The 26846-nt window shown below is 44.3% G+C and overlaps 1 protein-coding gene, 1 long non-coding RNA gene and 1 other non-coding gene across 3 annotated transcripts in view; 1 reads left to right on the top strand and 2 right to left on the bottom strand.

Annotated features, from left to right (window-relative positions):
• Positions 1-7854: 7854 nt before the first annotated feature.
• On the bottom strand, positions 7855-7927 carry Trnak-cuu17 (transfer RNA lysine (anticodon CUU) 17). The gene has a single exon. It is a non-coding gene; the product is annotated as a tRNA-Lys (tRNA).
• A 2122-nt stretch (positions 7928-10049) lies between these two features.
• Spata31c2l2 (SPATA31 subfamily C member 2 like 2) lies at positions 10050-15719 on the bottom strand. The gene is made up of 4 exons (XM_039096436.2): positions 15485-15719; positions 14117-14168; positions 13520-13580; positions 10050-13268 (listed from the first exon to the last, which is right to left on the bottom strand). The coding sequence occupies exons 1-4, from the start codon at positions 15716-15718 to the stop codon at positions 10178-10180; spliced, it is 3438 nt and encodes a 1145-aa protein (XP_038952364.1). The 5' UTR covers position 15719; the 3' UTR covers positions 10050-10177.
• A 14-nt stretch (positions 15720-15733) lies between these two features.
• Positions 15734-26846, top strand: part of LOC108353122 (uncharacterized) — a 48761-nt gene continuing 37648 nt past the window's right edge. Inside the window, exon 1 of the long non-coding RNA XR_010059105.1 lies at positions 15734-26519. This is a non-coding gene — a long non-coding RNA (uncharacterized LOC108353122). The remainder of the gene's footprint in view (positions 26520-26846) is intronic.

Genomic DNA, 26846 nt, shown 5'->3' with positions numbered 1-26846 from the left:
TCCTTTAATCTAGCTTTCTTGTAATTTCTGATTTCCTTGCTTTGGGTGTTCTCTTTCTGTCTCTAGTTCGCTAAGGTTCTGTCTGTCTTCTTGATTTTCTGAAATAAGCAGCCCTTGGTTACATTGGGTCTTGATGTGCTTCTCTTTCTTTCTCGTTTGTTGATTTAAGGATTGAGTTTGATTATTTTTTATTGACTGCTTGTTTTATTTTGCTTCTGTTTGTTCTAGAGCTTTCAGGCCTGCTTTGACATTGCTAGGAGGAAATCTCTCCAAACCCTTTGTGAAGATATTTAGTGCTATGGACTTTCTCCTTAGCATTACTTTCATTATGCACCATGAATTTAAATGTGTTGGGCTTACATTTTCCTTGAATTCTAGAAAGTCCTTGAGAATCTTGTGCATGTGGAGACTGAATGATTTCTATACCTTCTCCCCTTGTTTGCCTTCTGTAAAGAACATGATTTTTGTGAGGGGAATGTTGAAGTGATAGTATATTTACTAAAGGGTCATGGAAATTTTGATGAATATTTTCTATGACGCTATACAGTATAACTAGGGAGTAATTTATATGTAGGAAATAAGGGTATGTGCATCTGATGGATAGGTGAGATTGTGTATGTGCACAGAGAAGTGTAGGAACTGTGTTTACTGCATTATGGTTTATGATATGCTTAACTTTAAGTATCTGTGATATGGGAAGTGGGTTCTATCAGATATTTCTATATTCACAGTTGATTTTTATTTTATTTTATTTTGTCCATTTTTATTAACTTGGGTATTTCTTATTTACATTTCGATTGTTATTCCCTTTCCTGGTTTCCGGGCCAATATCCCCATAATCCCTTCCCCTCCTCTTTTATATGGGTGTTCCCCTCCCAATCCTCCCCCAATACTGCCCTCCGTCCCACAATCACGTTCAGTGGGGATTCAGTCTTGGCAGTACCAAGGACTTCCCCTTCCACTGGTGCTCTTACTAGGATATTCATTGCTACCTATGGGGTTAGAGCCCAGGGTCAGTCCATGTATAGACTTTGGGTAGTGGCTTAGTCCCTGGAAGCTCTGGTTGGTTGGCATTGTTGTTCATTTGGGGTCTCACGTCCCTTCAAGCTCTTTCAGTCCTTTCTCTGATTCCTTCAACAGGGGTCCTGTTCTCAGTTCAGTGGTTTGCTGCTCGCATTCGCCTATGTATTTGCTATATTCTCGCTGTGTCTCTCAGGAGACATCTACATCCAGTTCCTGTCAGCCTGCACTTCTTTGCTTCATCCATCTGATCTAGTTTGGTGGCTGTATATGTATGGGCCACATGTGGGGCAGGCTCTGAATGGGTGTTCCTTCTGCCTCTGTTCTAAACTTTCCCTCCCTATTCCCTCTGAAGGGTATTCATGTTCCCCTTTTAAAGAAGGAGTGAATCATTCGAATTTTGTTCATCCTTCTTGAGTTTCTTGTGTTCTGTGCATCTAGGGAAATTCGAGCATTTGGGCTAATATCCAATTATCAATGAGTGCATACCATGTTTGTTTTTCTGTGACTGGGTTACCTCACTCAGGAGAATAGTTTCCAGTTCCCTCCATTTGCCTATGAATTTCATAAAGCCATTGTTTTTGATAGCAGAGTAGTATTCCATTTTGTAAATGCACACCACATTTCTGTATCCATTCCTCTGTTGAAGGGCATCTGGGTTCTTTCCAGCTTCTGGCTATTATAACTAAGGCTGCTATGATCATAGTGGAACATGTGTCTTTGTTATATTTTGGGGCATCTTTTAGGTATATGCCCAAGAGAGGTATAGCTGAGTCCTCGGGTAGTTCAATGTCCAATTTTCTGAGCAATCTCCAGTCTGATTCCCAGAATGTTCGTACCCGTCTGCAATCCCACCAACAATGGAGGAGTTTTCTTCTTTCTCCATGTCCTCGCCAGGATCGGCTGTCACATGAGTTTTTGATCTTAGCCATTACGAATGGTGTGAGGTGGAATCTCAGGGTTGTTTTGATTTGCATTTCCCTCATGACTAAAGATGTTGAACATTTCTTTAGGTGCTTTTCTGTCATTCAGCATTCCTCAGCTGTGAATTCTTTGTTTAGCTCTGAACCCTATTTTTTAATAGGGTTATTTGTCTTCCTGCAGTCTAACTTCGTGAGTTCTTTGTATATTTTGGATATGAGCCCTCTATCAGTTGTAGTATTGGTAAAGATCTTTTCCCAATCTGTTGGTTGCCATTTTGTCCTAACAGCACTGTCCTTTGCCTTACAGAAGTTTGACAGTTTTATGAGATCCCCTTTCTCGATTCTTGATCTTAGAGCCTAAGCCATTGGTATTTTGTTCAGGAAGTTTTCTCCAGTGCCCATGTGTTCGAGACTCTTCCCCACTTTTTATTCTATTAGTTTGAGTGTATCTGGTTTGATGTGGAGTTCCTTGATTCATTTAGACTTAAGCTTTGTACAGGGTGCTAAGAATGGATCGATCTGCATTCTTATACATGCTGACCTCCAGTTGAACCAGCACCATTTCCTGAAAATTATATCTTTTTTCAATTGGATGGTTTCCATTGGATGGCTCTGTAATACTGCTTGAGTTCAGGGATAGTGATTCCCCTTGAAGTCCTTTTATTATTGAGGGTAGTTTTGGCTATCCTGGTTTTTTTGTTATTCCAGATGAATTTGCAAATTGTTCTTTCTAACTCTCTGAAAATTAGATTGGTATTTTCATGGGGATTGCATTGAATCTGTAGATTGCTTTTGGTAAAATGGTCATTTTTACTATATTAATCCTGCCAATCCATGAGCGTGGGAGATATTTCCATCTTCTGAGATCTTCTATTTCTTTCTTCAGAGGATTGAAGTTCTTATAGTACAGATCTTTCACTTGCTTGGTTAGATTCACACCGATGTATTTTATACTATTTGGGACTATTATGAAGCGTGCCATTTCCCTAATTTCTTTCTCGGCTTGTTTTTCTCTTTTTTGTAGAGGAAGGCTACTGATTTATTTGAGTTAATTTTATACCAAGCCACTTTGCTGAAGGTGTTTATCAGGTTTAGTAGTTCTCTGTTGGAACATTTGGGATCACTGAAATATACTATCATATCATTTTGACTTCTTCCTTTCTAATCTGTATCCCTTTGATGTCCTTTTGTTTTTTGATTGCTCTGGCTAGAACTTTGAGAACTATATTGAATACATAGGGAGAGAGTGAGCAGCCTTGTGTAGTCCCTGATTTTAGTGGGATTGCTTTACGTTTCTCTCCATTTAGTTTAATATTAGATACTGTTTTGCCGTATATGGCTTTTACTATGTTTAGGTATGGGCCTTGAATTTCTAATCTTTCCAGGACTTTTATCATGAAGGGGTGTTGAATTTTGTCAAATGCTTTCTCAGCATCTAATGCAATGATCATGTGATTTTTATATTTCAGTTTGTTTATCTAGTGGATTACGTTGATGGTTTTCCATATATTAAACCATCCCTCATGCCTGGAATGAAGCCTACTTGATCATGATGGATGATTGTTTTGATGTGCTCTTGGATTCGGTTTGCAGAATTTTATTGAGTATTTTTGTGTCGATATTCATAAGCGAAATTGTTGTGAAGTTCTCTTTCTTTGTTGGGTCCTTGTGTGGTTTAGGTATAAGAGTAATTGTGGCGTCATAGAAGGAATTCGGTAGCACTCCATCTGTTTCAATTTTGTGGAATAGTTTGGATAATATCGGTATGAGCTCTTCTATGAAGGTCTGATAGAATTCTGCACTGAACCTATCTGGACCTGGTAAGCCCCTTTTTAAAAGAAACCCAGAGCCCCTGCACAGCATTTCTACTGGTGTTGCTTTTCATTTTGTTCACCAACATCCAGGGGTCAGGGGGAAGCTTAAAGCTTGCCAGACAGAACAAAGGAGAACCGTGTCCTGAGACAGCATAGAGGACACTTAGGAGCACTTGGACACCTCTGTTTTCTGCAATCATGGAAACCTCCGTAGGAAGCTGCATGCACCGCCACTTTTCAGCAGGGCGGTGGCCTTGGCCAGGGAATCACTCCTGACATCAGTCAGTGTTTCTTGTACGGCAAGAACAAGGCCATAAAGGGCAAAAGGGGATTCTGTGGCCATGCCCCATATCCCTGCAAATAAAAATGGTAGACCAAGTGTGAAGGCTAGCATGGGGAAAAATTCTGTGGCCATGCCCCATATCCCTGCAAATAAAAATGGTAGACCAAGTGTGAAGGCTAGCATGGGGAAAAATTATATTATTTTTTATGAAATTGTTCTTCTTGCCAAGTCTTGGCTACATCGTACTTCCAGTTTCAGTGAGTGCTATGGGCCAGATCTCCAGTCGCTTGTGGGTATGAAGTCTGGGACACGCTTTCATGGTCTTTGTTGAAAAGTCTGTTGTAATTCTGATAGGTCTGCCTTAGTATGTTACTTGACCTTTTTCCCTTATTGCTTTTAATGTTCTTTCTTTGTTTTCTGCAGTTGGTGTTTTGACTATTATGTGTCAGTAGGAATTCTTTTTCTGTTCTAATCTATCGAGTTCTGTGGGCTTCTTGGGTGTTCATGGGCATCTCATTTTTTTGTTTGTTTTAGTTTGAGGAAGTTTCCATCTATGATTAGTTGAAGATATTTAAGTTGGGAATCTTCACTCTCTTCTATACCTATTATCCTTAAGGTTGGTCTTCTCACTGTGTCCCTGATTTTTCTGGATGGTTTGGGTTAGGACCTTTTTTCACTTTGCATGGTCTTTGATTGTTGTATCTATGTTTTCTATGGTATCTTCTGCTCCTGAGATTTTCTCTTCTATCTCTTGTAGTCTATTGGTGATGCTTGCATCTATGATTCCTGATCTCTTTCCTAGGTTTCCTATCTTGAGGGCTCCTGCCTTTTGATATTTCTTTATTGTTTCTGTTTCTGTTTTTAAATCTAGGCTGTTTTTGTTCAATTCCTTTACCTGTTTGGTTGCTTTCTCCTGTATTTCTTTCAGGGAGTTATAACCTTCTCAAAGACCTTTATCATTATCATGAGATATGATTTTACCTTCGAATCTTGCTTTATCGGTGTGATGGCAAATCCAGGACTTACTATAGTGGGAGAACTGGTTTCTGATGATAAGTAGGCTTGGTTTCTATGGCTTATGTTCTTGTGCTTACGTCTTGCCATCTGCTTCCCTCTAGTGCCTGCCCTACCTGTCTCTGACTGGAGCCTGTCCTTCTTGTGATATTGGTCATGTCCGAACTCTTGGAGTCCAGGCGTCTTTCTGATCCTCGGATCTTGGGATCCTTGGATCCTATGTTTGTCAAAGCTTCTGGAGGTCAAGTTGCCTCTGAGATACTGAAGTCCTAGTAACCAAGCTCCTGAGTTTCTGTTTTGTCAGAGCTCCTGTGAGTCAAACTTTGTCTGCGTGTTGCACGAGTGGATTGGGGGGATTGAGAAGCCTGAGTTTCCTTGGAGCATAGATAAAAACTGGGACAATCTTCATTCAGAGGCGTGTTCCTCTCGTCTTAAGTGCCTAGTTTCTGGCCAGTGAGCCACTCCAGCTTTTCGTGGTCTACTTGTCCCAGTGTCTGACTCTGGACTGTCTGTCGCTCTCTGAAGTTCAGTTCCGGGTCTCTGCTTGTGCGCGCACGCTGCCTCGTGACAAACTCATGACAGAGCGCGGGGAACTCGATCTGAGGGGCGCCAAACAGAACACCGGCTTGTGACTGACTGGTCAAGGTTCCTAAATATTTGTCCCAGCAATGGGCAAAAGCTCCTGGAAGAGGTGAAGTTGGGAAACTGAGGATTGCCAAGAATCAAGGAAGGAGTGAGGTATCATTTACTTTGAATGAGGATCTTGCGAATATTCATGATATTGGTGCGAAACCAGCTTCAGTCAGTGCTCCTAGAGAACATCCATTTGTCTTGCAAAGTGTTGGACATTAACAGTGTTTACGGAGAGCTCCTCAGATAAACTGTCATTGGAAGGAATAGTGGTTCAGAGAGCGGAATGCCGACCTGCTGCCAGTGAAAACTACATGAAACTAAAGAGATTGCAAATAGAAGAATCTTCCAAACCTGTAAGGCTCTCACAACAGCTGGACAAAGTTGTAACAACCAATTACAAGCCTGTCGCTAACCATCAGTACAATATTGAATATGAAGGGAAGAAGAAAGAAGATGGAAAGCGAGCTCGGGCAGACAAAAAACACGTCCTAGACATGCTGTTCTCAGCCTTTGAGAAACACTAGTACTATAATCTTAAGGACTTGGTGGACATCACAAAGCAACCTGTGGGATACCTGAAAGAAATCTTGAAAGAAATCGGCATTCAGAATGTAAAAGGAATTCACAAGAATATGTGGGAGCTGAAGCCAGAGTACAGGCATTACCAAACAGAGAAGAGCGACTGAGAGAAGCGTGTGCAACAGTTACACGCAGGCCTCTGCCACCACACGCTGACTGCCTGCCCACCCTGTCAGGACAAACACAACTGAGTCTGTCGGCCATTCCTCAGTAAACTGCTAAAGCTGGGATTCCATAAAGGTTTCTAAGTGTTTTTTGAAGAGAAAGATATTATTTATAGACTAGACTTGTGTTAAGCCATAGCATTCAGCGAGCATGCTGACACATATATGTATCTGACACTCAGGAGACTGAGGCAGGCAAAGGGTGAGTGGCTTTGAGACCAGTCTGGAATACACAGCAAGACCCTCTCCTATAAAAGGAAAACATTACAGTATGGGTAGGGTCTGGGGTTACAACTGCCTCTGTTCCCACTGGTTAGCTTTGCAAGTGTAAATGGGACATTTCCTAAATGAAATTGTATCTCTGAGGAACTAAGGTAAGAATGGAGAAAGTGGGGGGAGGGAAACTATTAAAGGAACAGAGTCGAAGTTCCTTTTTCTGAAACTGAAGAGGGAACTTGTCCCTTTCTACAGAGGTAATATTTTGCCTTTAAACATATGTTAATAAAGAGATCTGTTCCCTTTGTTAAAAAAAAAACTGGGACAAACCTGGGCCTCTGCGTGGGTGGGGTTTGTGTTTTCCTGGTTTCTATGTGGGTCCCAGTTATGCTGTGTGTTGGGAAGGAAGTTGTTTCCTCAACTGTGACCTTGAGCGTGTCAGTTCTGCAGGGCTCCTGCCTGTGTCAATCTCCTGGATGCTGAGCTTCCTCTGTGATCCTGTGTTCCTGAGATCCTGGGCATGTTCGAGAACCTGGGTGATGGGCGTCTGTTGTGGTTTGCCTTGGAGTTCTCTAGGCAAGAGTGCTAGATTTGGGCAGAGGGAGGAGTCAGGAGCAAGAGGGGGATTAGATTCAGAGAATAGGTTGAGAGAAGACAGTTGGCGACAGTTGAGCGAGTAGAACCTGAGCAGGGGGAAAGGATGGAACAGTTGAGAGAGTGAGGGAGGAGAAATGAAGATAGGTGGAAAAGGGGACAGTTTAGAGACACAATGGGGAACTGAGAAGAGTTAGAGGAGACAGGAGATGGAGAGAGGGGAGAAGCTAGGAGTCGTTGTGGGAGAAGGAGAAACTAAAGCATGGAAGAGTTGATATAGTTGGGAGAGTGAGTAAAGAAAAGATGGAGAGAGGAGAGAAGTGAGGAGTCGTTGTGGGAGAAGGAGAAGCTGGAGACCTGGCAAATAAAAGGTGCAAGGGATAGATGGTACTGGGCTTTGTATGTTTAAGTGGGCAATTATATCTTACCAACTGGATCTAAGATTATTGTGTCGTGTGTTCTTTTATGTGAGAGTTTGAGTGTAAGAAAGTGTGTGGCTGGGCTGTGTTTCCGCCAAGATATCTAGCAGATATCTGGGGCACTGAGGTGTAGGACCTAGCAGGGTAAAAGACCAAACAATTACCGTTTTACTTTTATAGAATTACAACAACTGGCGCCCAACGTGGGGCACGAACCCACGACCCTGAGATTAAGAGTCTCATGCTCTACCGACTGAGCTAGTAAGGAATATAGGGGGGAAAAGGATGGAACAGTGGAGAGAGTGAGGGAGGAGAAATGAAGATAGGTGGGAAAGGGGACAGTTTAGAGACACGATGGGGAACTGAGAAGAGTTAGAGGAGACAGGAGATGGAGAGAGAGGAGAAATGAAGATAGGTGGAAAAGGGGACAGTTTAGAGACACGATGGGGAACTGAGAAGAGTTAGAGGAGACAGGAGAGAGTGAGGGAGGAGAAATGAAGATAGGTGGAAAAGGGGACAGTTTAGAGACACGATGGGGAACTGAGAAAAGTTAGAGGAGACAGGAGATGGAGAGAGGGGAGAGTAAGTAAGGAATATAGGTGGAAAAGGGGATAGTTTAGAGACACGATGGGGAACTGAGAAGAGTTAGAGGAGACAGGAGATGGAGAGGGGAGAAGCTAGGAGTCGTTGTAGGAGAAGGAGAAACTAAAGCATGGAAGAGTTGATATAGTTGGGAGAGTGAGTAAAGAAAAGATGGAAAGAGGGGAGAAGCGAGGAGTCGTTGTGGGAGAAGGAGAAGCTGGAGACCTGGTAAATAAAAGGTGCAAGGGATAGATGGTACTGGGCTTTGTATGTTTAAGTGGGCAATTATATCTTACCAATTAGATCTAAGATTATTGTGTTGTGTGTTCTTTTATGTGAGAGTTTGAGTGTAAGAGAGTGTGTGGCTGGGCTGTGTTTCCGCCAAGATATCTAGCAGATATCTGGGGCACTGAGGTGTAGGACCTAGCAGGGTAAAAGACCAAACAATTACCATTTTACTTTTAAATAATTACAACAACAGGTGTCCTTTGGGTGTTGTAGGAATGGATATGGGACCAGTGTCCAATGACTGCTCAGGGCACAAGTTCAGACCATAAGGGACCTCCAACAGATGGCTGGGCAAAAGTTCCTGCATCCCTGGTTCCCAGGAGAGCCAGTCACTCCCAGTGTTGTAACAGATGTCGTGTCCTCCTCACCTGTGACCCTAGGCGTGTTACAGCACCTGGCTGATAGTCTGGGTGTTGTGTATATTCTTTATTGTACACTAAAAACCAATATATGAAGAAAGTGCAAAAGAAGGAGAGATGAGATCTGGTGAAACAGTGGGGGATGAAAATGGATTGTTTCAACAGGGCTTGTAGGAGGGAAACAGAAACAAAAAGACAGTTATGGAAGGAGAGAGGGAGAACGAACTATGCTAGAAAATGGATGCAGATAGGACCTTGGGTCTTGATAGATCCAGAAGCACCATAAACTACGAATGCAGGTTTCCAAATTATTCGCACAGAAATCTTCTATCAGGAAACAATCTACAAGTGACAGACATTGTCTACACCAAGTTGACACTGGTGCAGCATCATATGACCTGAATGTCCACATATCAGCAAGGTGATGGCCTGGGCAGGATGATTCCAGGTCTCCAGGGAGGGCACTGAGGGGACTGACTGGGATGTCTCTGGTTTCTCTCCAGTCTTTCCTGTGTTACTGAGTAGGCCTCTGTGACATGGCCCTCAGTAACCACCTATGGTCACAGACTGCACGTTCTATTCTGGCTCTGGCTCTAGTCACAGAGGAAGGCAGACTGTGGACAGTTACTAACCTATTGAACAGGCTGTAATAAGTACTGATATGGGCTCAGCCTACATCAAGGTGAGTAAGGACTCCTGGGATAGGAATTCTCTATGTCTGTCCTGGGAATGCAGGGAGAGCTTTTCCTACCTTTGTAACAAGGATGAAATGTTTGTGGTTGCTGTATCTGCACATTGTGTGTACAGTGACACAATCATCAAGGTGAGAAAATGAAGAGAACACATTGGGACCTAGACCTGGGTGGGGTCTTTACATGGTTGGCTCATCCTAAAAAAATGTAGTGTTTTGTTCTCTTTGCAATGATAAAAAAATTATTACTAACTGTACCATGATGTATTGTTGGACAAAGACACCTCAAAGTGACTGTGCCTTCCCACCTGCCCTTTCTTCTCCATGAACTGCACTGAGACAGAAAAATGCTGCTCCATCACTGTAAGACAGAAACCACTGTGGTGAAAGGCGGGAGCGTTTACAAGGAAGCAGCTCCTATCTGGGAAGGAGCCATGAGTGCAGGAGAAAGAGCTCCGAAAAGAAAAACCTTTCTTTGCAGGGACAAAACCAAGTTTATTACCAGGAAGCATGGGGGACACAATGGATGGGCAGATGGGACATCTTCTTGAAGAAGGATGGCCAGAGCCTCCTAGTCCTTGCCCTGTCCTGGTGAGGTCTACCTGGTGTCAGAGGCTTGGTGGGCAGCAACTGAAGTCCTAAAGCAGTCATTTCCCCTGTGCTTGACTGGACAGTTCTCTATGGGAATCAGAGAGCCACCACAGCCCGTTCCTTTCTTCATATTTTGATGTGGGAAAAGGGGTTTATGGACAATTTCTGGCTGCTGTTTGTCTCTGATTTCTTTGTATTCGAAGGAATGGTTGTGCCCCTCGAAGCTGCTATGTGGCCAGCAGCCCATTCCAACATTTGTTGTGATATTATCTGGGTCACAGAATCTCTGGTCAGCAAGACCTGACTCCTGCTTGTCTCCAATTACCCTGTACTCAGAAGGAAGGTCACTCCACTTGGGGACGGGGAGCTGGTCAAACCCGTTATCTGTCTCACCTTGGTTCAGATCTTGACCACAGGCTCTCTGGGCTTCAATCCCTGACTCTAGTTGGTCTTCAATCCCCGTATATGTGAAGGGATAACTATTGATCTCAGGGCTGACATGGCCACAGCTCAATCTGTTTTCTGTTCTGCTATGGATTGTTTCATGCAGACTCATAGCAGAGTGGGATGGGTCATCCAGCTGGGATGTCAGGGATTCCACTTTACACCCTAGTACCTTTGATCGGTACTCTTCAGTGTTTTCTAGGATCTGGGCCAGAGCATTCACAAGTGATTTTATTTCAGCTACTGTATTGTAGATGACCTTGTTTCTTGTTACCACCTCCTGTATTGTACCTGATGTGTGGAGAACATTCTCTAAGGAATCCCCTTGCCCTAAGTATTTTGTGCTGACGTTTCCATATTTTGAAGCAGTCCTTGTGATGTTATTGCAAGAGCTCTTCCAAGTAGCCTCCCCTTCCCCTGGTATCCAAGCCTTGGTTGTATCCCTGATCTGGGTGGAGCTTGGGATGGAAGGACTTACTCTCCCAAGCCTTTCTCCCTGGCTTATGGCTCTAGATCTTATAGTAATCTGCTTCTCTTCATCGGCATGGAACCCCTTGAAATCTTTCACTTCAAGTTTTTCCTTTGGGACACATATCTCTCCAGTTTCTACCCTCTCATGTCTCCTCATGGAGACATCACCTAAACCCAGGGTGTTTACGGGGTTTTGGCATGTATTCTGGAAGCTATGCATCCAGTGTTTTGAAGGCAAGCTGACCTTGGCAGTGTGTACTGTACTGGGGACATCTGGATCGTCACTCACAGGCCAGGGCTGTGCCTGCTCCTTTGATTTCAGGTCTATCTTACTGTGTGATTGTGGTATTTGTACTGAGTCCTCTGAGGGCTGTAGGGTAGGTGTTTGCAGATGACCAGGATATTTGATGGACTGTAAAGACCCAATGTCCCTGGCAATGATACCGATAGCTTGGCCATTGTGACTCTCACTGGATCCCAGACTCACTGTCCATGCAGATGGCTCTTCTTTCACCTCCACTCTGTTGCTTGGTTTGGCTGCTGAGCATGGGCCGGTTTCATCCTGACCAAGCACTATCACACGACAGCAGGGTTGAGCTGTGACCACATACTGAAACCCCTTCCATGGTAGATACTTGTCGATTTTTGTCCTTGTATTTTGTTGGAGACTGCCTGTTTCACTTCCTTGGATGGTCTGGTTCTGCTGGGGTTGAATCTGGAGGCAGAAATCAGGTTGCTGACTACTCAGTTGTCTCTTCAGTGGATCTGGATGAGCTTTTGAGGGCCCATGACTGGCACCAAGTTGAGGGGCTCTTTGGTTCTCCTGCACCTCTGCAGCTGAGTGCATACACAGAGCACTCTCTAGCCTGGCAGTTGAGGCATTTTCTACCCTTGTCCCTCCTGGGTCCCGGTGATGCAAATTTTCCAGGATCATGGCAGCCTTGGAATAGTACTCCTCCTTGGAATCACAGATGGTTGAGGAGGGAAACACAACCTGGGGAAGGTTTGAGGCTGGAACTCCAGGTGTGGCGAGATCGCTTGCCTCAAGGAAATGCAGATATGGTTTCCTTCTGGGTTTGAATGGAAGTTCTGTACAATTTGACTGCAGCTTCCTTTCAGTTTTTGAATCAAGGTAGGAATGATTGTCAGCAGTGTTTACATAAAACTGCTTGTCTGTCCTTAATGTGGTGTTCCTGAATTTCAGCCCCTTCTCAAGGGTGCTGATGGAAGGGCAAGGCAGGTGTTTGCCCCCTAAACCAGTTCCCTTCTTGATGGTGGTATGTGTTTCACTCTTTTCTATGACATCCTGAAAGGGTACCTCCATGGGCACAGTCCCCATCATTTTGTTCCACATGTAGCTTTTGTGGTTGAGGATGGAGTGCTGAGAAGTTTGGGAGAGTTGAGCCCTGCTCTTGCAATAATGATCTTTTTTTGCTACAAAATTTCCCTGAAGCTGGGTCACCATCCAGGATGGGAGGAATGTGATGGGGGTTCCTTGTCCTTGTCCCACATTAGTTTCCTTTTCTTCATTCTGTGGCCCCTCATTCTTGTGGGTCATCTGCCAATGCTCAGGAAGAATGGAGCGGGACCTGACAGCCTCATCATGTAGGGTCAAGTTTTGAGTCGGTTTCGTAAACGCAGCCTGATGATTTTGGATATCATCACCTTCGGCGTGTTTCCAATATTGTCCATGTTGCCAGGCATGGTTTTCCGTTGATAGGGATACCTGTATACCTTTGTCACTGGTAGGACGTGGTTTTCCAAAGGCCTGCCTCTTGAAACAAGGAGGTGTTTTGATTGGTGTAGAGCTTGGGAAAATTTGCATTAGTTGGGCCTTTGTCACAGGTAACGAGCTTGGTGTCACAAGTTGTGCAGGCAATGGCTGTTCTTGTGAACACTCTGGAGGTCCTTGAGCCTGGGAAGGAGCTTGGCCAAGGCTACTGGTATCATAAAACCTCACGGTTTTATGTTCTGCTGAGGAAGGGCTTCTGAGGACATGGGCAGTAGCCACGACTGACTCAGAGAACAGAGTGTATATGCCACAGAAAATGTGACTAAATTCCTTGTGTATAAGATACTCCAAGAACTTGACATAAGACAACACATGAAAGAGAGGAAGGTGATCGATTTTCTGAAGAGGGTTCCACCAGGGTTGTGGTGTGGAGTCCTGGAGAAGTTGCTCGCTAGAAGTGCAAAAGAAAGGATGCAAAAGCATCAGCTCCCATCAGAAGTACAAGAGGTCCACAACTCTGTGTAACTATGGCACCAATAGCCATATAGGGCCTCATCGCCTCCATAAGCCCTGTCTCATAGTGTGATATCCAAGAGGCCTGTCTTCCTATATCACCCTGCAATAGCATCTTCACTATGAGGATGCCCAGAACTTCCTCTCACATTTTGGCATGAAAAATTCCACAGGACAAATATTTCTTACATTTTCATAGGTTGTGATGGAGTCCTGGTCTCTTCCATATTCTTTGCAGCATCTCTGCAACCTGGAGATGGTCATGTAAAAAATATGAGGAATGAGAACACCAAGGACTGAGGCGTCTCTCTCTTGACTCCCCATGCTAAGAATGGAATGCTCAACTCCCATAGTGCAAGGACAGAACACTGAGAGTGCACAAGGGGAATGGAGGGAGTTTATCTGCCCATTTACAATTTCCTTCCCCCCTCCACTCCTGTTATTTCTCTTACAATAAGATAAGGGTCCCAGGTTCAGTTATCTGAAAGAGAATTGCAACTTAGAGAACTGAAGCTCCCTGCTTTCAGGTGGAAGTGGGATTCCCCCATAAGGGGCACAGAATCACTCCAGTGCCTTGAACAACATTCCCATGTGCAGCACCCATCCCAGGCCAACCACAGCTTCTTTCTATCACAAAACCTGGGTGTTTTCTGAATCTATGTTCCTTCCCTGCAGCCACTCTTCCGTGCTGCATATCATGTCTTTGGGAGCAGGTCTCTCATCATGGCCCTGGTCACTCAGGGGCAGGTAGATTTAATATCACAACCCTGAGAAGCAGTAGCCTACCTTTTAGAGTAGCGATTTTCTTCCTCTTTTGTCTCTGCCTCATCTTCACATCCTGTCATTTATAAACCACACAAATTAGCTGGGGTCCTTTCTTCCTCACTCCCATTACCAAACTGCCTACTGTCTTCAGTCCTTTAGTACATGAAATCTTAATTTCCCAGGGAGATCTCTCTTATCCCTCCTTGCCTCTTCAACACTGTACATAAATCCATCTCCTTATTGCCTTGTTGGAAAGGCAGCAAAAGGGGCTCCCTATGCCACAGTTACCAGGGATGTCCTCAGTCAGTGTTCCTCAGACTATGCAGCTGCCCCTGTCTCAGGTGATATCTGCTTCCTCAGACGAGAGGAGACTCAAGTTCTGATCTGAGGCCTTGGTCTCACCAGCTGCTTCACATCAGCTCAACACAATTGAAACCAAGCACCTGAGCAGAGGACAGATTGCCTTGCGCTGAGCTTGTTCTGCGTCCTCAGCAACTCAGAAGTGCAGTCTGTCCAAGTAGCCAGAGTCGTACTTAGTGCCCTCTCTGCATCCTCTTACCGATGGTGTGAGAGCTTCAGGAAGACACCTCAGGGCCACACTCTCCTATGCCCTTCCAGCTAACCCATTCATACTGTTTCTGGAGATTTCTCATTCCCTGTCTGTAGCTAGATTTTAGCTAATTTGCTGGTTCTTCTTACTTCCATCCTTCTCCACCCTTTTTCTCCCACCCATTCTATCCCCTACCACTAGATAATGGAGAAGGATAAATATGGGAGTGGGGACATTATTCTTAGACTATTTTCTGCTGATTAAGGGGGATGATGTCCTTGGTGAAGGTATGATCTTTACTGTCAGGATATCCAAGAAAACTTCTTCTTTCTTCTCTTTGTACAACTAGTTAGCAAACCACAACCACCAAAAAGGTATAGCAATGCCCAACAAATGAGAATCCCCCATGCCTCTCAAGGATCTAGCTTTTTCTTTTTTTTTCTTTTTCTTTTTTTTTTTTTTTTTTCAGAGCTGGGGACCGAACCCAGGGCCTTGCGCTTCCTAGGCAAGCGCTCTACCACTGAGCTAAATCCACAACCCCAAGGATCTAGCTTTTATATACCCTCCAAAAAGTTCCCAGAATTCCAAAGTCTCAAGAACAATGAAACTATGTGCCATTGGCAAATTCATGCTCCTCCTTGATCATGTGACAATACAGTTACTGTGGACAATCTGAAGCAGCCCCGTATCACCCCCCTGAGTTTATAAAATAAATTCTCATATTTATGTTTTTTTAATACCAGAATTGTCAATGCACCTGTATCTCTATGAAAAGTTAGAGCAGCAGTGGTGAACAACAGACTGCTTCTCTATTCCATGTGAACCAAGGCTCTCCTCACCTCTGTGATGTCCATTTCACTTTCACTTGGTGACACAGGGAGTTTCTTCAGGAAGGGGGTCAATAGGTAAAAGAGCCCAGCTCCACACAGAATGGCAATGATCATGTCCATTGCTGTGTCTACAGTGCTAGGGCTCACCCACGAGTAAATAATGCTATTCATCAGATTAAGAAATCTCTCCATCTTCTGAATCGAAGTGCAGCTCAGAGGCCACTGACCTGTGCTGTATAGCATGTGACTTTTCAAGGGGGCTCAGGCCACATCACACAACTGTGGTCTCTTCATCACAAAGGGCTCCTGCCAGGGTAGAGGGTGCCACTCTCCCTCCCCAGCGTCCATGCCAGAGTTACCTGCTGTGTCTTTTCCCTTTCCCTTCTTCCTAACCCTTTTGCTGTATCAGGAACAAATAGACCTCTGTCCATATTTTGTTCCTTCATTCTGAGCACAAGTATTTCTTGGTGTAGGCATATATTTTGCTCAACCTACTTTTATAAGATTTCACCCTCCCTTCTTACCCTCCACCCACCAATGAAAGAGGAATGTTATTAGGATATGGGGGACAGGGAGCTGATTGGAAATAGTGCTTTTGGGACATTCCAATCTTCCTTGTACACAGTCCAGTTCCCTAGTAAACAACAAACATGAATTAGCAGCTTCAGTCCCCTCTACTCACAGATACCACACATGAGTCAACAGGTTTAGTTCTATTCAGAAGAATCCGGGGGTATCACAAATGGGATCCAAGTCTAATGACAGAGCAAGAATCCTCCAGGTTCTTAGGTGAGTCTTCTCAGAAGGATCCACAGGAGGCATTCAGCAATGCAATGTAAGGCAGACCAAAGTCAGAGATCCCATTGTCTCTAGGGTCATATTAATGTTCCTTCTAAACATCACGTGTCCTTTCATGGGTTTAGTATAGAAAAACAACCTTTTACCTGTGTTTGGTTTACCCAAATACTCTTTCATGTATCTGCTGAAGCAAAGCATTCTTCATGGTCAGCCCCAGCAAAACATTATCACCTTCCTGGATCTCTGAAGAAACCAAAACTTTACACTTTACCTTTTCTTCTGGAAGGATATCTCCCTGAGTCCTTCAGGTTCTTGGTTTTTAAGAAAATGCACTTCTCTGTGGAACTTGTGTTTTTCTCTTAGGGATTCTTTTTGGGGTTCTGCTTTTCTGTAGACTAATATTTGTCCATTATGTGATCACAGCTCAACTCCTGTCAGACACTAAACTTCCATTTTCTCCTATTTTTACCTTTGTCATTATTCAATTTAATCGAATACAATGTAGCTTGATAATCTTCAGGTATAGAATACCTAGGATAATGAAATTCATGTCATAATCATAAGAATGCATGTGGGTATGAACAACAGTGCCAACCAACCAGAGCTTCCAGGGACTAAGCCACTACCCAAAGACTATACATGGACTGACCCTGGGCTCCAACCTCATAGGTAGCAATGAATATCCTAGGAAGAGCAGCAGTGGAAGGGGAAGCCCTTGGTCCTGCGGAGGCTGGACCCCCCAGTGAATGGGACTCTTGGGGGAAGGGCAGTAATGGGGGGAGGATGGGGAAGGGAACACCATATAGAAGGGGAGATGGAGGGCTTAGGGGGTTGTTGGCCTGGAAACCAGGAAAGGGAATAACATTTGAAATGTAAGTAATAAATATCCAATTTAATAAAGATGGGAAAAAAGATTGAATGTGGGAAAATCAGAACTAAAATTTCTATCATAGGAGTGCCTAGTAATGTTTTGCTTCTTTTCTTTAAACGTGCAATCTTTTAAGTTAGCAAACTCTAATAGCACCTTTGATGGGTAATATTACGTATTTTAACTGCCCAATCAATTGTCTTGTTGTTGAGAGTAGAACCACAATCAACATGGATGTGCAGGTATCTCCTTGTCAGGGTGTAGGTCACATCCTTTGAGTCCATTCTCAGAAACGGTATCCCCGAGCCTGTGGCACTTCTGATTTTAGGAACTTCTGTCGTTGTAAAAATATAAAGATAAAAAAAGGTTCGGTGTCTTTTATCCCACTTGGTCCATACCACGATGCCCCCAGATATATGCTAGATATCTTGGCAGAAACACATCCCATCTCCTCAGCCACCAAGAGTCTTTTGCCGCCACACACTTTCCTACACTCAAACCGTCACATAAAAGACAACAACCTTTGACCGAATGGTAACATATGATTGCCCACTTTAACATACAAAGCCCGGTACCATCCATCCCTTGAGAACATTAATAAGAACCTGTAAATCCACAGACCGAGGTCTTCACATCAGCATCCATTGTCCTGCCACCACTTGTTTCTCTCTCTCCCTCCTGCCTCTTCCTTTCTGTTCTCGTCTCCTCCTCTTCCTCCAAACTTCTCTGCAGCCCATCTTTCCTTCTCCTCCAATGACAGGACTCCTTCTATCCTGTAACTGCCCCTCACATGTGCTTTACAAATTCAATGGCGAGAAGGTTCTGGTGAAGTCACCTGATTCCTGAGTGTGTGACTAGGCAGCTGTCCTTGGGGCAGTGGAATTAGCATGAAAATACAGATAACTCAGGGCAAACCACAACAAACTTCTATACTGATTTCTTTCACTAGTATTGTGTGAGGTTCAGTGTGTATTTTGGTCAAGTTTCCTTTACAACAGTGGGTGAGCACATGGGCACCCTCACCTGTAAGAGGTGCTGTGTGCCTGTACTGTGTTTGGAGATGGTGTAAGTGATCAGCAGTAGCTGTGTCTTAGTACAAAAGCAAAATAACAGAGATGGGGCATAGAGAGTGAAGACTCTGTATCCATCACAGGCATGAAGAGTACGCACATACTTTGTAAGGCACCATCTTCCCTGAACACAGAAGCATGTGATGTCATCCAGTGGTAGGTGGTACAGTCTGACCTTGAGCATGCTCAGTGAAGGACGTCCTTGTCATCCTGAGTTTTCTCAGCTTAAGGCCGTGGCACCGAAGCACAGAGATTTCTGGTATGGGGCAGATGTTGAGAGTTGTTCTAGCAGGAAAAGCACCCCCTCTGTAACCTCACAACCCCAATAGGCCGCAGATTCAAATGATAAAAGAAGAGCACTGATACCTCAAGTTGTCTCAACAGTCACACATGTGCCCACAAGTTACACTAAAACACACACACACTCACACACACACAGACACACACACACAGACAGACACACATACACACACACACAGTCACACACACACACACACACACACTCACAGTCACACACACACACAGAAAGACATACACACCACACACACACAGACATACACACACACATACACACAGACAGACATATACACACACAGTCACACTCACACACACACATTTGACACGTATTCTCTGCTCTGACAGAAGTCAGTCTGAGACTGGAGACTGTGATGGTCTGGAGATGCAGCACTCAGAGCCCCTGGCTAAGAGTTAGACCTGTTAGATGGTCTTTCTTCAGAGTTTGTAGGCTCCACTCTCCCTGGGAAGGAGTTGTATATATGGATCTTGCTTGGTTCCCAAAACATGAGCAGCAAACCTACCCAATGCTGAATTGGATTACCTGTGTGAACTCAGGCTTATAAGCAGGTCTCAGAGAATCCTGGGTACATAGTGACAGTCCCTGATTCTTCAACAGTGCACACACATTACCTCTACTGTGAGGCTAGGCCTAAGGGTCATACAGGAAGAGACAGCAGCCTGAAGTGAGCTCCAGGTGCATCCAAGAACAGGAATGAAATGTTTATGCACTTTCCTTGTTATTGTCATTGCATCTTGGATATTGAAATATGTGATGTGTGTGATTCTTGGGGGTGTGTGAGTATGAATGTTCATATGTGTCTGAGTGTCTTTGTGGCTGTGTGTGTGTGTCTGTCTGTGTGTGTGTGTGTGTGTGTGTGTGTGTGTGTGTGTCTGTGCATGAGTGTGCGTGTGTTGAGCATTTTGCTACTATCTAACACTCTTCTTAGAGAAAAATGTATCTGCCATCTTCAGTGACCCTGGTGTTAAGGCGTTGTGGCCAGCTCTTTCCATAAAGTTTTGTTTTAATTTTGTCCTCTTATTCCTCCTCTTCGTTCTCCTCCTGTTACCTCCTCCACTCCCTCCTCCTCATCTTCTTCTTCTTTTATTCTTCCTTCTCCTGGAGTTCTAAGCACTAACCAGTGCTCTTCTACAAGCCATAGACCCCTATTTAGATAGAAAATTAAAATTGCATGTGAAGTATGGAAGCCAGTGCTATATTTCCAGTTAGAAATGTGACCAACTTATCACTATGATTATTAAATTTGCAGGGTTTTCACACGCTCATTGTAAATGATAACCATTGCTTGATGATATCCTTTTAATAATCATATAAGTATATTTAATGGATATTGTATGCATGGTGTTGAGTCTACCCACAGCCATCACCATATGGAGGCTCCACTTTATGGGTCACTATCCTCCCAGTGCTCTCTCTTAGACTTTGAAAAATCTAGGCTGACATGCCATGGGTGACAGGCAGGAGCTGTGCCACTGAGTCATCCTCTGTACCTCAGATAAGAGTACTTAGTCATCGTCAGTGTTTTTATATGCTGGAACAAGGACATTTATTCAAAGACGGGGCTTCATGTGTCACAGACTGACCTAAACTCTACAGTATTGGAAGATGACTTCAAAAACTTGGACGTCGGATCCTCCTGTCTCCTCTGGGAGCTGGGATCACAGGCTTGTGCCACAAGCATGGCATGTGTGGTGCACAGAATGGAATACAGTGGCTCCAAACTCTCGCTTCATCCTGTTGAGGACTGTCAAAGCTTAGCTTTTTATCATCAATCACCTGCCTGCTGAGGTCCTCATCTCTGGAACAATTGAAAAACTCACGTTTATTGGCCAGTGGTATCTGTTGTTAATAGCTCTCCCCAGCCCTGAATATCTGACCACATGAGAGGTGAAGGCAGGATGATTATGAGTTCAAGGCCAGCTTCAGCCATATAGCAAAATAGAGGCCAGCTTGGTCTATATTAAATCCTTCTTGAACAAAACCATATAGACACCAAGGTGTAACCACTCTGAAAATCAGTATGGAGAACTCTCCGGAAGCAGAGAACACAGGCAGATGTGACAAAGCCATACCACCCACTGATTTACTCCCAAAAGAATGGGCATCCTACTTCCCTGAGTCTTTCCCTGGCAAGTGCATTGTGCCCTCCCCCCTCTCTAGTGGAATCACCCCAGAAAACAGGAAAGTACAAAGTGTGTTGGAGGTGGAGGGTAGTGGAGGTGGGATAGTAAGATACAGTTGCCTAAAACAGGAAACAGCAAGAAATATGAAAGGGATTGTGACAGTTTCTGGGGACGAGCGAGGGAGGGATAGAAACACCAAGAGAGAATGGCATCAAGGATGATAGGAAAAGCCAGAGGAACATTATTTTCTGTTTATGTAAAGATACATAAAGGACTATGGGGACACACAGACAGCACCCATCCCTGCACACTGCACACACATTCTGAACACTCCCAGATTTCATGGTCCTCATTTCTGTTCAGTGTGCAGGATTCAGGCCATGTGCTCCTAATAGCATCCCGCCTCCACGTTGGCCAAAACAACAGAATACCTGAGATTTTCAGCAAACTCCCTCTGCATGAGGTTTCAGTATTTAAGAGTGAAGATGAATTTTGTGTGCTTGAGAGCAAAGAAATCCCTTTTACCAGAGCAATGGAGAACCACAGACAGAGGCAGCAGCTTGTCTGCCCAATGAGTGAGCATTGGCATTAGTGACATCAATTCTCCATCCAGCACTCGCTGTCCTCACCTTGAGCATCCTCCAGGATATACAGTGCACTGCAGTTGCAGAGGTATTGAGGGGAATTGTGGGACTGCTTGTCACCCAGATAAGTTGAAGACTTCTCTTGTGCACAGGCAAGTAATCCTGATTGACACCACAATTCTCTGAATCCTGGTGTGGCTCCATGACAGTGCGTGGCCCTCTTGATTTCCAGGTCTTCCATAAAGAACCAAGTTCTGTTTCCTCATCTGCATTAAGCAACCTCTTTTTAGGAATGTATTAAAATGAATCAGTGATTTGCTGGTAGGAAGCTTGCAGAGAAGCAGTCTACAGTGGACCCCGAGGAAAGAGGCAGATTCAAAGAAGAAGCAGAATCCCCAGGCTGAGTGGAAAGTGGCAAAATGGCCAACATCCCAGCTTCTGAGGCGTTGGGGAAATGTGAGTCTGCACTGCATGCTCGGCCCTAGTTTTACTCTCCTTCCCACGTTTAACTTTGTGGTGGATGAATTTAAATTTAAGCACTCCCATGAGGTCATCCCCTCTGTGGCACTGCCATATTTTGGCAACACCTTGGTAAGGATGCTTGTGGAAGCTCAATACTGTTTCCCTGATGGGATTTCCACATCTTCCTGACTTGCCACCTCATTCTGGAATATTCCTGCAACTGGAGAATCTGAGGAAGAATGTCTTTGCCAGTATTCTCCTCTGTGCAACCAACAACAGCTGCTCCACTTCTGGGTGTGGGTCTTCCTGGGGTGAGAGACCCCCTTGCCACTGGGTCTAGATTAACATGCGCACCGTGAATCATACTCATGGCAGAATATGGAGTCTGAAAGCCAAGTCTGGTTTGCAAATTTTTTTCCTGGGAAGGGGACTTCCTAATTGAGGGTAGAGCCTTTAATCAAGGCAACATCATCAAGAGAACCTGTCTGTGAATTTCAGGGCTGTCTACACTCACTGTGGATGCTCTGAATAGGTTTTCCCCCTTAGACACTTGTGTTTGAATGCTTGGCCTACAGGGAGTTACATTACTAGGAAGTGTGACCTTTCTGGATTAGGTGGCCTTGTTGGAAGAGGTATGACACTTTACCAATTGGCTTTGAGTCCCTCTCCCTACCGGCACCAGTCTTCTCCCGGCTGCCTTCTGATCCAGACACGAAACTCTCAGCAACTTTTCCAGTACCGTGCCTTCTGGAAGATGCCTTGCTTCTGGCCTTGATAATGGACTGAACCTCTGAAACTGTAAGCCAGCACCCTTGGTCATTGACACCCCACACATACACACACAAACACACACACACACACACACACACATACACACACACACACAGATCGTGAGACAGAGAGACAGGGAGAGAGCAAGACAGACAGATTGACAGACAGACAGACATGCACACACACAATTTGTATGTCCAAGTGTATATATAATCTAAAAAGAGTTTTGCCAATTTGGTTGATACTGATTATGCCAAGCGCCATGATTAAAACAATCCTGATGCCTGGGAAATCTTCCTTTGTGTGACACATAAGAGTTTGAAGGTTTCCCCAAACAAGATGGGGTGCCACCATCGCTCCTCCGTGTGTACCAGAGTTAGAAAGTCAAACACTGTTGTTATTATGTAAACACACAAATGCAAAAATAAAGAAACAATGCGATGGGTAGAGGATGGGAGAACCTGAGGGCCATGACTGAAGTAGATGCAGTTGTCCTGTATGAAGTGTCAAAAATATATGAAATCATTAAACTAGATAAAACCAAATTTGAAAGTTTAGAAGAAACATAAATGGTGCACAGGACCATGAGGACTAGTTAGCAAGTGATTGAAACTATTTTCCAAAACTAATTGAGAAATCCTGAAAACACTTGGGGAAATTGCTACAGCGGAAAAAAAAATCTGGAATAAAATTATCCATCACAAAAGCATTGCAAAGAATGATGGGAAAAGGCAGAGGAAAAGCCATTTAATTTTAAGATATTTTGAGAGGAAAATCAAGTATGAGAAGCCTCGACTATTTTATGATGGAGTTCACTTTGGAGTTCACTAACTAATGGTGTTAGCACACAGGGAAGCACAGGCATTAAGGAAGAGCCCCTCTCTGAGGTAAAGGCTGTACACACTCCAGACGTAGACACTGCTTGAAAGAGACTCACTCATTATTTTAGACCGTGTGCTTCCTGAAGACAGGAATTCCTTCAGTCTTGTTGCCCTCTGAACCCAAAGGTGATCCCTAGTGAAAACTGATCATGGACTGAATACCTAACTGAAGTCCCTTGTGCTAGGGAGGACACACAGCTGGGAGCAAACCCAAAACCTGACCTTAGGAAATAAATCAGTATTTCAGGACCTGGGAAAGGAAGTGCAATCCTGACTTGTCCTGCTGAGGTAGGAGGTAGGCAGTGGGGTGGGGGAGGTGCACCCTAGCTGTCACATCTCTGGAAAGGAAGCTCAAAGCAGGCTAATGACTTTCCTTACCCCTGCTGTAATACTATTGCCCACCCTATGGTCTGAATGTGAGTCTTCTCACTAGAGAGCAGGAGTCATGTGATTTCAATATGACCATTCAGGAGAGTCCTGGTTGGCTAGCCAGTCTGATTGGCCAAGTTGTGGAAATGTGACCAATTAAGTCATAGTTACAGTTGGTGCAGGGTGGCTGAGACAGTTGGTAACTGGCCTGCTATCATTGAGGTTAAGGTTTCACTCTGGGACTCCAGAGGCAGAGACAGTATGCTGAGGCAGTGTGTGACACCATGATTACAGGACAGCGGCTCTTGTCTACTCCTCAAACACCCAGGTACAGCCTGCTCTTCCTAGTCTTGCTAATGAAGTGGGTCCCTCACCCTGACTTCTCTGCTTGTCAGATCCACTTTGGTTGGGTTGTAGGCATGACCCTCTCTTCCCAGCGCCTGGCTAACTGAGGTGTTAAGGCTGCAGGAGTCTATGACTCTCCTAGGACTCTGTGCTGCCCTCACTGTACAGTCAGTGGTGACTGAGACACCCAAGCCCTGCCCAGGACATGTCCGTTTGGCCTCGCCAGGGAAGCAGAGCCCTGCTCTCTTTAATGTCCCCTTTTTATGTCCAGGATCCTGCAAATGTGCACATTCTGCTTAGGGGAGAAAACACCACATTTCTCTTCAGCAACTTCTCTTATCTTGTGTAACATTATCCTTAGTTCCACCTATTTTCTAGAAAATGACAAAATGTCATTTTTTAGATATATTTCTTCTTTACTTACATTTCAAAGGTTATTCCCTTTCCTGGTTTCCTGTCCATAAACCACCATCTCCTCCCCCTCTCCCATACGAGTGTCCCCCCATCCACCCCCGTTAGCAGCCCCCTTCTGCACTGGGGGTCCAACGTGGGCAGGACCAATGGCTTTACCTTCCATTGTTGCCCCACAAGTCTATTCTCTGCTCCATATGCTGTTGGTGTCCTGGGTCAGTCTATGTATAGACTTTGTGTAGTGGTTTAGTCCTTGGAAGCTCTGGTCGGTTGGCATTGTTTTTCTTATGTGGTTGCAAAATGTCATTCTTAAAGCTAGGCACTTTCTTCTGTCTCATATATGCTTCGCGTGTTTTTAATGTATGGATCTGTGTATTTCAATCTCACCTTTTATTCCTTAGTAAACTGATCTTGGTCATGAATGTGAGTTTTAAATGTGTCTGAACTAGTGTGGAGTAACATGTACTCTCATTAAGGTTTGTCACATCTTTTATATGAAAACACTGGCATAGTATTTAGTTTATTGTAGTTTTTCTGAAATCTAGTTTTATTTTCCCCGTGTAAATGGTAGGCTATGCCTTTAGAGGTTTATTGTAGTTTTAAGTGTATGTGTGCATTTGCACACCGTGAAAGTCAAAAGACAAATGTGGGGCCAGTTCTTTCCTTCTACCGTGTGTGCTTGAGGGATGAGTCTTGGATCATCATGTCTGGTGGTAAGCAGCACTGGTTTTGGGTACAGGGTAACGTTGGATTTTTGGAACATATTGGAAAGTTTCCCTTTATTTTCATTATATGGAATTATTTTAGGAACATTGGTGTTCTTTAAAAATCTAGTAGAATTCATTTTGAATACATCTGACCTTGGACTTTATTGTTGATTTTCTGGTTATTAATCTTTTAAATACATTGCTTGTTATTGACCTATTCAGGCATTTTATATGCATATTGAAGTTTGCACATTTCTCCCTCTCCGTTGATTGCAATATAGGTTTCCTATTCTTACTCATAGGTTCTCAGGTCTGTTTTAATGGTTGTTTTGTTGGATCTGTTTATTTATTTTATGTAAGTTAGTATAGTGTTGTTCTCTTTAGACACACCAGCAGAGGACATTAGATCCCATTACACATGGTTGTGAGCCACCAGATAAATTACTGGTAATTGAACTGAGGACCTCTGGAAGAATAGTCAATGCTCTTAACCACTGAGCCATCTCCACCCTTGTTCTAATGGTTCTTAGAGCCTAGCATATGTACTAGTGTACAACATTCATTTGTTTCTCTCATTTTACTCTGTATCTTTTAATTTTGTTAGGTTTGGGAATGCTGCCTCAGTTTCCTCTCTCCTTTCCAAGGACCATGCTTTCTTTTTCATTGTTCATAAAGGTCTGTTTGGTTAGGTTCAGCTCTCACCTTCAGTGTGTTTTGTCACCTATTGCTTTGGGGTTTGTTTATTATTTTGTTGACAGAGACTCTGTCCTGTGTCTCTCAAATGATGAAGGAGAAGAGGCTCATCTCTGTGGTTGTTGAACCATGGGAGCAGGGAGTATCCTGACAAGGACTGAGAGGTTCAGGAAGGAGCCAGGTTCTAGCTTCCTGGGGATGTGTGTCTGTACACCATCAGACAGCAATGAGACTCTGGGTATGAGTGCGTGTAGGCTTCCTCCATGGCTGGAATTTACCTACTAGCTCTACACTCTGTCAGCTCACAGCAGCACCAGCCATGATGTCATGGTCAAACTGGTCAAGCACGGCACCCTATCCCAGCTCCTGACTTTGTATTTGCAACATGTCCTGGATCTGTGACCACCAGCAGCAGGTGAGTTACCCATGGGAAATGGGACCCTTTGGTTCCTTTTGCACATTTACTAGGCTGAACAGTCATATCCTCTCTCTCCCAGCAAATGGTGCAATGACCTTTCTGAACAAGATGTGAAAGTGTTTCCCGCTGAGCCTTGAGAGGTGAACATACATTGCGCCTGTCATCTGGACAGAACAACTTGAGGAAGGGCCATCCATATTCCTGCTCCCTAACCAGGACACTGCTAAGGTGAATATGAGGAGTAAGTCCATCTCTGACTCCTTTTCCCTGAAGGGCTTCACTGCCCTGAAGTCGGCACACCTGTGTATGTCCTGCCTGTGACGTCAGTGATGCAGACCAAATGGAGAGAGCAGTATGGCCGATGCCTGCCCTGTGGACTACACTGATAGTCTAAGAGCAATTAAAGCACCAAGGGCTGTCATGGCAGTGAGTCAAAGCCAAAGTAAGCAGAGATGAGGAGGAGGAAAGGAGAAACTTGATGGAGTGAGGAGAGCATTGGCATCCATTTTGGAAGGCCATGCCCACTGCAATAGGTAAAGCAGTAAGCTTCTCTCC

Source organism: Rattus norvegicus, chromosome 17, assembly GCF_036323735.1.
Source record: "Rattus norvegicus strain BN/NHsdMcwi chromosome 17, GRCr8, whole genome shotgun sequence".
NCBI classification, from domain to species: domain Eukaryota; kingdom Metazoa; phylum Chordata; class Mammalia; order Rodentia; family Muridae; genus Rattus; species Rattus norvegicus.
The sequence above is the reverse complement of the archived record's forward strand: the minus strand, read 5'-3'. Positions and strand labels throughout refer to the sequence as shown.